Here is a 12,459-nt window from a genome sequence, read left to right as displayed (position 1 = left end):
GGATGGGTACAAGCTGGCTGAAACAAAGTCTCAGCAAGACTAAGGGGACTAGCCAGAACCATTGCGATAGCAAATAGCTCACTCAAAAATTTGCCTTTTGTCATTCAGGTTGTCTTCCTGGGGTGTTATTGCATCCACAAATGCTTCAGGATGCTCAGTTAGTATCAGTGGTTCTAAAAGTTATTTATTATGTGTTTAGTCAGGGAGAGGTCAGGTCCTCTTCTTTTATATGTGGAACTTACCTTGGTGATCTATGCCTCTCTCACCTCCAGATGATATCTGTTGCATGAGTACTGTATATGCTTCAAGTGACCCAGAAACATTAACAAACTGGCTGTCACATTTTGCACCAGCTAAAGGGTGTTTTCTTCAAATATGCCTTTTAAACCTGCCAGTGAATTGTGCTGGTATCCATTTGTTTTGGGGCATAATTTAAGGTGTTGATTTTTATTCTTAGCCTTAGATCACCCCATTCCTTGCATGTAATTGCAGCAGTTGAAATCAGAAGTGCTTAAGTCACAATCCATTAGTTTAATTAAGAAGATGCTGAAAGAGAGGCAAAGCACTTTCAGGGTGTGTCTAGACTACAGGGTTTTGTCGACAAAAGTGGACTTTTGTCGACAAAACTATACCTGCGTCCACACTGCCTTTGAGTTATGTCGACATAACGTCGACAAAACTCAGCAGTTTTGTCGACGTATGTAAACCTCATTCTACGAGGAATAATGCCTTTTATCAACAGAGTTCTGTCGATAGAAGGCATTATTGCATCTACACTGTCCTTTGCATCCACACTGTTATGTTGACAAAGCAGCTTGCTTTGTTGACAGAACTGGATGTAGTCTAGATGCTCTTTGTCGACAGAAGCTTTGTCGACAGTATTTGTCAACAAAACCCTGTAGTCTAGACATACCCTCACTGTGGTCCTTCTTGACTTTCAAAGCTCATTTGTTCTACCAAGCTCTCTTTGGTGGGGAAGGTTAAACATGTAATATTTGTATAAGCACTCATAGCATGGGAATTTGTTCAAGAACTTAAATAAACAAACTTTGCAGAAGTATTACATGACAGCAGGATAAAACTTTGGCTGGTTTAAGATATGGTCTCATTCTTTGTTTGCATATTCCCAGCAGAAAGAACTCACATCAAAGAAAAGGGATGAGTTTGAAGATATCTTGGAAGAAAGACGGCAATCCAGTGACTTGCGATATGCAATGAAATGTTATACTCCTGTCATTTACAAAGGACTTTCAGCTTGCAAGCCAAGTGCCATTAAAAACAGTGTTCTTCAGTCTGAACAAGTTCAGTATGTTATCAAACAGGTGAGACTGAAAATTGAGACTATAATATATAATTGAAATCCAGATAGACATTGTATGGGAGGAGGAGAAATCTTGTTTTGATCTCTGTCAAATGGGTTATTTGTGTGTTGTTGGAAAGAACAGTAAATCAAGAATTTGGAACAGCACAATTTGCTAGCAGGCAAAATAAACACACTGATTTGCCACAAAGGAGCGTGGTAGATCTCCAAGCAGTGTTTTAATTTTTGTAGGCATGCCAACATGTTTCACTGTTTATCCACCATACTTGACTTTTTCATGGGTCTGGGGAAAAAGTAACATTATGAAATACATAATACATACAAAAAACTTTAAAAAAGGTGAATAGTCTTGCTGCACCTTAGAGACTAACAAAAAATGTAGATGGTATTATGAGGTTTTGTGGGCACAACCCACTTCTTCAGATGAAACTACTTCAGATGATGCATACATTTTAATGTAATTTCCTAGCTTTCTTTAAAAGAAAACAGTAAAAACAAATTGGAAATAATTAGTAAAAACATCTATACCAACCCCTTCCCAACGTGCCTATTCAGGTCAGATTCTGAAGCCTGAACTTGCAGCATTCCATCACAGGCTGCTAATGCTTGAGCTACAGCACTCCAACGCTGCATTAGCTGGCAGCGAGAGAAGGCAGTTATCCCAGAAGCTTGACTGCCTTCCTCCCAAGAAATTAAAGGAATTCCTGCCATGTCTGTTGCTCCTGGGTGGGGTAGGACACTTAGATAATATATTAGATCCACAGAGGGGAAGCTGACAGTGTAGGGCAATGGTCCCCAACCTTTTTAATCATGAATTTAAGCACAATCCAGGATCTACCTCAAACCCAAATACCCTTACCTCACCTCCTTCCCATCCCTTCTCTGAAGCCCTGCCCCTGCTCACTCTGTCCTCCCTCCCCCATCCTCACTCGCTTTTATCAGGCTGGGGGCAGGGGTTTGGGGTGCAGGAGGGTTTCAGGACTGGAGCCAGGGTTTGGAATGCGAGCTCCAGCTGGACACTGCTTACCACAGGGGGCTAAGACAAACTCACACCTACCCTGACCCACTCCCAAAGCAGCCAGCAAACTCTCTCCATCCCTGCCCCTCTCTGCTCTGTGGAGAAGGGGTAGAGGGAGGGACACCCTGACATCAGCACTCCCCCTTCTTCCTGTGCCCTGTACGGCAAGCAGGAGGCTCCCAGGGGTGAGAGGCACCTCCAAGGCAGAGGGAAGGAGCAGCACGGCAGTGCTGAGAGGGGAAGATGAAGTGCCAGCACTTGATAGCCTCCTGGCCAAACCTCTCAGGATCACCTGTCACAGGTTCCAAGATCTACCAGTAGATCCCGATCTATTGGTTGGTGACCACTGGTGTAGGGGGACAAATGGCAAAGTAGGGAAAATTACCGTTTTTAACACTTTATAACTGGTAGGAATAAACAAAGGGTAGGAATAAATGGTCATTTTTCACAATGGAAAGAGGTAAATAGTAGGGTCTCCCAATGATCTATATTGGGACCTCTGCTGTGCAACAGCTTCATAAAATAATCTGGAAAAGGGACTGGCAGTGAGATGACAAAATTTGCAGATGATGTAAAATTACACCAGGTAGATAAGTTCAAAGTTGAATGTGAAGAGTTATAAAGGAATCTCACTAAACAGGACAAAAAGTGGCAGATGAAATTAGTGAATTATAATGCACATTGAGAAAATAATCCCAAGTGTATATTCAAAATGATGAAGACTAAATTAGCTGTTATTTCTCAAGAAAGATCATGCTATCTTCTTGGATAGTTCTCTGAAAACATCTGCTCAATGTGTTGTAGCAGTCAAAAAAAGCTAACTGTGTTAGAAACCATTAGGAAAGGGATGAATAATAAAGCAGAAAAATCTCTTCTGCCACCGTTTAAATCCATTGTATGCCCACACGTTGAATACTGCATGCATATATTAGAAATGGAAAAAGTACAGAGAGGGGCAACAAAAATGGTTAGGGGTATGAAATAGCATCTAGATGAGGAGAGGTTAAAAAGACTGGGACAATACTATTTTACACGATGTGCAATAACTGGACTCAAAAGAGAATTAGCTATATTCACGGAGGCTAGGTCCATCAATGACTTTTGGCCAAGATGGTCAATGACAGGACCTTATGCTCCATGTGTCCATAAACTTCCAATTGCGAGGAGTTGAGGTTGGATGATAGGGGATGAATCACTTGAAATTGTTCCATTTGATTCATTCATTTGAAGCAGCTGGCACTGGCCAGATGACCGCATACTGGGCTAACAGGACAATTGGTCCGGCCCAATATGGCCATTCTTAATTAACCCTGCATGGAATTCCATGAGACAAAGAAAATGCCCTTCTCTAGCCCAATGGTTTCTCCCATCTTCCTTTAAAAGCCTGCTGCAAACATGGATCTGCTAGTTTCTTTTTAAAATATTCTTGATAACTTTTTTAAATAATGGAAAGTGTTAAGCTGCTGAAACATAAGAGTTACTTACCAGCCCTGCTCCTCCTCCCCCCAAAGTAGACAACTCTCCTTGAACTAGTGAATGAAAAATAGCAATATGGAGGTGGTGGCTTGGGCTAGAGACCCAAACTCAGACCCAGGGGAGTTGGTGGGCTTGGACTTGGGCAGCTATCCCAAGCTGTTACCCCTCTGCATCATCCCCATTGCTGCTATAGCATGCTAGCTTGACCAGAGCTGGCATGAGTCTGTCTGAGCTTGGAGGCACACTCCCAGCTACAATGCAGACTTATCCTTTGAGGTTTTTGGTCTTGCTAATTACGGTCCACTCTCAAACATTTCTTCAGCCTATTGCAAAATGCTTTACTTGGGGCTGTCTTGGGAATATACCTACTAGAACACAACCGTCTCTTGTCTGAGTGGGGAAAACTTAAATCACTTGAGTGAACCATCCTCCATCTTTGGAATTTTCTCCTTTGGTAATTTGCTGGAGCTGGTCTAGCAAGCTTCATGGGATGAGCTGAGCTGTATTTGTTTGATTTGGGTTTTGTATGATTTTTGTTTATATTGGTTTTTTCCCCTTGTTTTATGGCATAAGTAACTAGCTGCTATAGGAGATGTGCACTCTATAAACTAATAATTATTTATTGATGAAGGATAAGTAGTGTGTCCGTAAGCATTTTATGGGTGAATGAGAGCAAAGTGTCTGCTCTGAATAAATAATAAGTCTACTGTCTGATAAATATTGATTTTTTTTTTTTTTTTTTAAGTTTGATGGGGTTAGAGAAGGCTGTCACTAAATCCTTAGTTGCTAAAATAATCAGTCTTTGCTAGACTATTCAGGATGAAATAAATTATGTACAGAAGGAAGTTTTGAATGGATCAATATGACAGTGAAATGGCCATTTGGCTGAGATAGAGTAGGGTGAGAGGAGAAATTTTGTGACTGTCATAGAAGTGAAAATATAACTAATAAGGTAAATAGTGTACATCTCTCTAAGCTGAGACATGGTTTATTCACTGATATCCATTTAATCCTCCATGGTTTTATAATATGCATGTTCCTTATTTAGTTCTAATTTAATCACAAAGAGTATCTTTTAGGTTAAATGTTAGTGTCCATATATTTAATAAGGAGATTCCCACTCTCTAATTCCTGATTGATAGTTAGGGATGTTAATGGTTAACTGATGGCCTAGCTGGGCTGGAGTAGGCCCTTGCCCAATGTGGGCAGGGTGCTTGCTCCAGCCAGGCTGGGCCTGCTGCACTGCGTTGTGGGTGGGGATGCTCCAGCTCAGCCAGAGCTGCCCCCGTGTTGGGGGATCACTTCAGTCCGGCCAACCCCCCAGCGGCTCCCGTTTACGTGGTTAATGGGTTAAACATAATATTTAACTAGTTAACTGATTAAATGGGTTTTTACATCCCTATTAACAGTTTCCCAAATGAAAGGTTTGCAGTAATTAAAACTGAACATCAACATGCAGCATTTGTAGTGATGGTACTTGGTATGCATTTCAGCTAGCAGTTGCCAAAGGGATACATTACAAAGAAAGGCATGAGTGATAGAGTTGATATTCTGTGGGTAATTCTAAAAACTTACCCCAAAAGCATTTTAAAACTTTTCTATAAAGATGCCTAATAAGAATAATCTTTTTAAAGTTAACTTTAAAATCAGTGAAAGAGGACCAAAGCATGCGTTTGTCAGAAAGGCAGTTTAAGAAATCCTATTTTAAAATGTAAACTTCCTAAAAAAGATACAAACCTATTAGAACATATGTATGCCAACACATGCTAATGGCTTATTACACTGCTCTACAGCCAAAATGCTTCTGAAATAAATGTAGTCAAACTTTACTAATTCTGGGTCACTGAGAATGAAAATGATGCTTAAAATTGTTGATTGGCTCTAGTTTTCAAGATATGCTATTGTGAATGGCGGAGGATAAGTGAGTTATAAAGGGAAAAGATCTCAATTTAAACCAGAAATGACTAAAATACATCTTTGACTGTATCTATGAATAAATCTATGACTGGGTTTGGACAGTACTTGCTTTTTAGGCAAAACAATGAATGATGCAATCTGAAGCTGGTATTGCGTCATACATGATATGAATTGCATCATGCTATTCCTAGAAGTCATGGATGATGCATTCATAACGAAGCTTACATCACTCTGCTGAACAAATTGCTCTATATCAGCTCTAGAAATCATACAGTGTCGTGCTCTCTTATTTGTCAGTGTTTGATTTTTGTAAAGGAACACATTTCTGTTTAGCCAAAGTGAGCAGAGATGCCTCGTACTTGTGTGAACAGTGCAGATAACTATGTTTGTGGTGAAGTGACTTTTGCATCACAAAAGCGCAGTATAATCACTATGGTTAAGAAAGCCTATCACCTTTATTTTGGCTGCAAAATTGGAGATCAGGACAAGAGGTGGGCCCCACACATATGCTGCAACGCTTGTGCAACAAATCTTCACCAGTGGTTGAACAGGAAAAGGAAATCTATGTCTTTTGCAGTGCCAATGATTTGGAGAGAGCCAACAGATCATACCAGCAAATGTTACTTCTGCATGGTGCCTCCAGTTGGGAAAGGTGTGTCCAAAAAAAAAAGTGGACTGTGCATTATCCAAACATTCCATCAGCTATACGCCCAGTACCCCATGGAGAAGGACTGCTGGTTCCTGATGCACCAGAATCATTCTCATTTGAGTCAGATGAGGAAGAGGAAGAGGATGAAACTTCTGGTCCTGAACCATCAATGTCACAGGACCCACATTTTCTCCCATCCTCTTCCTCTGAACCACACCTCATAACACAAGGTGAACTGAATGACCGTGTCAGGGATTTGGAACTACCCAAGAGTAAGGCAGAGCTGTTGGGCTCCAGACTACAGCAGTGGAATCTCCTGGCAGGTGATGATAGGGTTTCCATGTTCCGTGACCGTCAAAAGGATCTTGTCCCATTCTTCTTCATGGAAGGTGATCTTGCAGCCTGCAACAACATCGATGGTGTGATGGCAGCCCTCAACATAGTTCACAATCCAGATGAGTGGAGACTGTTCATTGATTCATCGAAGACGAGTCTTAAAGCTGTTTTGCTGCATAATGGCTATGTTTTGCCATCAATTCCAGTTGGTCATGCAGTCCATATGAAGGAAACCTATGACAACATGAAACAACTTTTGAGGTGCATAAACTATGACCAACATCAGTGGCAGCTTTGTGGCGATTTGAAGGTTGTTGCTCTCTTGCTTGGTCTGCAGACTGGATACACAAAGTACTGCTGTTTTCTCTGCGAATGGGATAGTCGTGCAAGAGATTCCCACTACATCAAGATAGATTGGCCATTCCGACAGTCATTGGAGCCTGGGAGGAAAAGTGTTCAGCATCCACCACTTGTTGAATAAAGGAAGATTTTGTTACCACCCTTACAGATCAAGCTGGGTCTGATGAAGAACTTTGTCAAGGCCATGGTCAAAACATAAGCAGCTTTCAAGTACCTCTGTGGAAAATTTCCAAGGTTAAGTGAAGCTAAGATAAAGGAAGGTGTCTTTGTTGGTCCTCAGATTCGTGAACTTCTTCGAGATGATGCATTTGACCATGCACTGTGTGGCAAGAAAAAGACAGCATGGAAAGCCTTCCAGTTAGTGGCAATACATTTTCTCGGAAACAACAAAGCAGACAACTACAGGTTGTTGATGGAAAACCTCCTGAAGGCCTACAAAAGCCTTGGTTGCAACATGTCACTAAAGATACATTTTTTGCACTCTCATCTGGATTTTTTTTCCACCGAACTTCGGAGCAGTGAGCGACGAGCATGGCGAGCGATTTCACCAGGACATTGCAACAATGGAAAAACGCTATCAGGGCAAATGGAGCCCATCAATGCTTGCAGACTATTGCTGGACAGTGACAAGAGATGCTCCATTTAATAAATACAAGAGACAAGACAAGAAGCGCCGAGTAGACACTGAATAGGACTAAACTATGTACATAATAGTTTTTTGCCTTTTGTTTCATAATAAATTTTATTTATATAACCCTTTGCTGATTTTTAAAGTGTTACATAAACAGGACAGGTGAAATATTATCATGTAAAGCAATCATAAACACATGAAAAGACCTAGGTTTACAATTTATGATTAAAACTCTATCTACACACTATATATAGACGTAAAAACTTAAATATCTTGGAAACAGTAGCCAATCAGTTGTTTTAATTGTCATATTTGAATTCAGCACATCAAAATGCATAATAAATAGCACATTTTATCTCTGAAGCAGATGACTTCTAAAAAATTGTAGACCAGTGTTATAAATAGCTTGTGTATGAAACTTACATTTTAGAAGATGATCACTTCAGTTACTGTATTTCAGAGGCATTCACGCTTTACTTTTTTTTTCTGAAATACAACAGAACTAATAACGTTTGCTTTATGTGACTGGCCTAAACCTGAATCCACATTTTCCTAAAATAATATTAGAAACATTTAAAATGTTTTGCATTGCATTGGCTTTAGTGCCTTTCTCTTAGTTTAACAGAATAATAGGTATAGTTAGTAGAACAGTCTTTTTAAAAAAATATGGGAAATGGCTTTTGACCTTCTTTTTGTTCTTATTTAGTTATCCAAAGAGATGGGTGAGTCTGCTGATATTATACAAGAAGAAGCCACTGAAATCCTGGACGAGATGGGTCACAATTTACACATAGGAGCTATTCGATTTTTTGCTTTTAGTCTGAGCAAAATATTTAAACGCCTTTTCCAGAGGGTTTGTGTGAATGAAGAAGGAATTCAGAAAGTAAGTGTAGGTATAAAGGCTGACTTAACTGGTGATTATGCTACTCATTCAGGCATAGATTCTCAATCTTTCACCCAAATTTATAGATCCAAAAGATTTAAAGAATAAAAGTGGCAAGGCCTGCATTAACTAAGATTGCCCTTTTCAACCATTAAAAAGGAAGAAACCTAGATGTGAATAAAAAATTCAAAGAGAATCTAAACTACAAATTTACATATCACAAATATCACACAATACACATACACAAATATCAACAGATTTAAATAATTAATTAATACATTTTATTCAATTGTGCAGAGAGAGGTTTGTGACTGGGATACATTTTGAAACAGAGAAAATAATAATTCCTAAAGATAATGTACAAAGACTGTTTTTAACTGTGCTTTTACGCTTGACTGTGTGTAAAGAAAGGCCTAACGTAGTAGTACAGTAAACTTCCGATAATCCGGCACCTTTAGGACCCAGGGGGTGCCGGATTATCAGATATGCCGGACTATCGGAAGGGGGGGGCTATGAGGAGTCTGGGGTGGGGTGGGGGGATGCATCCCGCCCACCCCAGACTCCTCATAGCCCCTCCTTCCGATAGTCCGGCTCTGCCCCAGGAGTCCCTGATTAAGCCGCTACTGGTCAGTTTCAGTAGCGGCTGAATCGGGGACGCCTGCAGCAGAGCAGCTGGAATGCTGCCGGGTTGGTCCGGTAGCGCCGCTCCTCAGCGCTGTGGGACCAACCCGGTAGCACTGCAGCCCCGAGGGGCAGCGCTACGGGACCTACCAGGCAGCACTCCAGCTGCTCTGCCCGCAGCTTCCTCGATTCAGCCGCTGGTCAGTTTTAGCAGTGGGGGCAGAGCAGCTCCAATGGTCTGGCTGCCTGGAGCACTTCCAGGTTCCTGATGGTGCCGGACCATCAGGAGTGCTGGACCATCAAATGCCAGACCATCAGAGTTTTACTGTAGTGGTGGTGGTGATTTACCTTGGAAATACAAAGAATGTGAAGTCTGGTCTTTCCTTTCTGCCCTTTTCCCCCCAAGATCTTGTTGGCAGGCTCAGAAGCTGTGTGTGAGCTTGTGCATGCATTTACTGAAGCGGTCAGAGTAATCTTTATTGAAGATTTCCTTTCTCCAGATATGCGAGGGGTAGCTGTGTTAGTCTGGATCTGCATAAACAACAAGAAGACTTGTGGCACCTTATAGACCCAACAGATTTATTGGAGCATAAGCTTTTGTGGGCAAAGCATCTGATGAAGTGAGTCTTTGCCCACTAAACCTTTCTCCAAAGTATTAATTAGCCTTTGAAGTTACATACCAAAACACAGGGACAATTGTTCAGTTTTCACTCTCTTGTGATATTACCATTTCATTTGTTCTCTGGTCAGTATAGAGTCTTGCTAAACAGGACTTGAATTTTAGTTAAATTAAAATAAAATAGCATAAGAGTAAGTTCTCTGGGCCATTTGAGGGATGGGGAAACTTTATGAAAGAAAGTTTTTTTTTTTTTTTTGTTTCTTTTTTTTTTAAGGCATAAGCCCATTTTTAAATTTACCTTTAGAGGTAGGAAATAACAAAGAGAAGTTCTAGAAGTTTGGACACATAATTAAGTGGAACCATGTTATAAGCCCTAAAGAATGGGAATTGTGAATGACAGGAACATGGGAACCTGTTTGGAATTACTTTATGGTGTTGGGTATATGGTATGCCTGAGACAGTAAGAAGCCATCTCATCAATATGGATTTGAAAGAATTTCACTGGTAAATATAATTGAAATAGATAACTTGGTAAATTTCCAAAATATATTAAAACACTTCAGAGAGGTGCTTGAAGGAATATAAACTAAGTGTCATGTTTCTCCATATATTGTGTGAATGCCCCAAAAAATAAAATATTGAATTGCTGTACCTCATTAAGGCAATCAGAACACGTGTGAGATTTCGGCAGTTCTTTGTGACCTATCTCCCACTATCTAGTGGTCTTACTAAATTTATGATTAAAAGGGAGTTCTACTTCGAGAAACTCTGGATTGGTTTGAGGTCCAGTGTTAATATTTTAAGATTTAATTGTAGCTTCACGTTGTCTGTCAGCAAAAGCTGGAAGAAGTACAGAATACTAATAAACATAAGTGCCACCCTTTAATGAAAATTGTTACAATGTTGTCTTAAAAAAACCACATTCTTCTCTGAGATCTTGTTGGAATTTGTAATGATCGCTTCCATTTAAAGTGATTCCCATAAATATTGTTTGTGTTTGTTCTTAGTTACAACAGGCCATTCAGGAACATCCAGTTGTCCTGCTGCCCAGTCACCGAAGCTATATAGATTTTCTGATGCTATCTTATTTATTATACACTTATGACTTGGCTCTGCCTGTCATTGCTGCAGGAATGGGCAAGTATTTCTTTTCACAATCTCTTTTCAAAATGCAGAGAGATTATTTTAGGAGGTGCCTGGTACTATCTACTGACATTAAGGTTGAAATAGTTTCTGCTATAACCCTCCATTTTCATATGGTTGAGATTCTGGAAAATGTAATTTGGGCAGATGTGTCTGCCAAATGGTGAAATTTTGTATAGCACATTTGATCAAACCCCCAATAACTGCGCTTCTCAGTAACAGTGGGGAAAGTCAGTCAAAGTTGCCATGGTTTTCCCTATACATGTAGATAATTGAAATGTCTGGATTTTGAAACATGATATGTGAATATGACTTATTGAAGTGTACAACTTTTTGGAGAAGCGGGAATTGGTCTGGAGGAGGAAGAGAATTAGGTATGATTGATTACTGGCAGCTGCATATATGCCAAGAGAACATTTCATGAATCTATTTGCAGTTAGATGTGCTGTGTGCAGCTGTTTTTTAAGTGCCACCGTAAGCATCTGATCCTGTGACATGACTTGCACCTTGTGCAAGATGTTAACTGCTCCTGAGAAAAATGAGGTTTTGGAAAAAATTTCATCTCTGATTGTAATGAAAATCCAAAATCCTGAAAATGTTTACACACATGAAATTCCAAGTTGCCTGGGAGCTCTGCCTCCACAGCAGCCCACAAAGTGACCTGCAGAGGAGGCAGGGAGCTTAGGACATGAAACTTCACAGTAGCTCTCTAGATGAGTTGCTGGAAGTCTGGGAAGCCCAGGGAAGCGAGCAAACTGTGGAGGAGGAGGAAGGAACTTGGAAGTGCTGGGAGCCATGGGTCTGCAACAAGCAAACTGTGAAGGGACTGGAAACTTCATCTTCCTGGTAGCTTAACAGGCAGGCTGCTTGGGAGCTGAGGAGAAAGGTGAGCTGGAAGGGAACCACTTAAGATTTAATTGAAAACCTCTTCTGATTTCTGTTAAGACTTGTCAAATCAACATATTTATTTCAGAAAGTTTTGCTCTTGATGAAGTAGCATTCCAGCAGAAAAAAACATTCCAACAAAGAATTTTCAACCAGCTTTAGCTGTGACCTTATTACTGTATACACTTTTCAGTACATCAGTAGATACCAGTCAGTCTTAGGGACTTAACTTTGCATTTTTCACATGCAAGGTGCTGTAGATGTGGCAATTACTTTATATATTAGGTATACACCTATCATTGCATGATAGTTGTTGTACTGTCTTACAAAGTTTTCAGAGGTACTCTATATTGGCTTAACTTTCCTTCTATTGAAGTTAATGGGAGTAGAAAAAAACAACAAATGGTCTGGTAGCACTTTATAGACTAACAAAACATGCAGATGGTATCATGTTTTGTTAGTCTATAAAGTGCTACCGGATCATTTGTTGTTTTTTTCTGTACAGGCTAACTTGGCTACTCCCTGAAGCAATGGGAGTAGTGTTAGACCAAAATGAATGCACCCTAAATCTCTTATAGCACCATAATATAGATTAGATGA

At 40.3% G+C, this 12,459-nt stretch overlaps 1 protein-coding gene across 2 annotated transcripts in view; it reads left to right on the top strand.

The window, feature by feature from the left end:
• GNPAT (glyceronephosphate O-acyltransferase) overlaps positions 1–12,459 on the top strand; it is a 46,902-nt gene that overhangs the window by 9,650 nt on the left and 24,793 nt on the right. The window contains exons 2-4 of one of the 2 annotated variants that reach the window (XM_075924704.2): positions 1,134–1,322; positions 8,415–8,591; positions 10,839–10,968. In XM_075924704.2, coding sequence (XP_075780819.1) covers positions 1,134–1,322; positions 8,415–8,591; positions 10,839–10,968 — 496 coding nt within the window. Of the gene's footprint in view, positions 1–1,130; positions 1,323–8,414; positions 8,592–10,838; positions 10,969–12,459 lie in introns of both variants that reach the window. The other variant, XM_075924703.2, reaches the window with a different exon arrangement.

This window comes from Pelodiscus sinensis, chromosome 3 (assembly GCF_052426305.1).
Source record: "Pelodiscus sinensis isolate ZL-2025 chromosome 3, ASM5242630v1, whole genome shotgun sequence".
NCBI classification, from domain to species: Eukaryota; Metazoa; Chordata; order Testudines; family Trionychidae; genus Pelodiscus; species Pelodiscus sinensis.
This window is presented reverse-complemented; position numbering and strand designations above follow the sequence as displayed.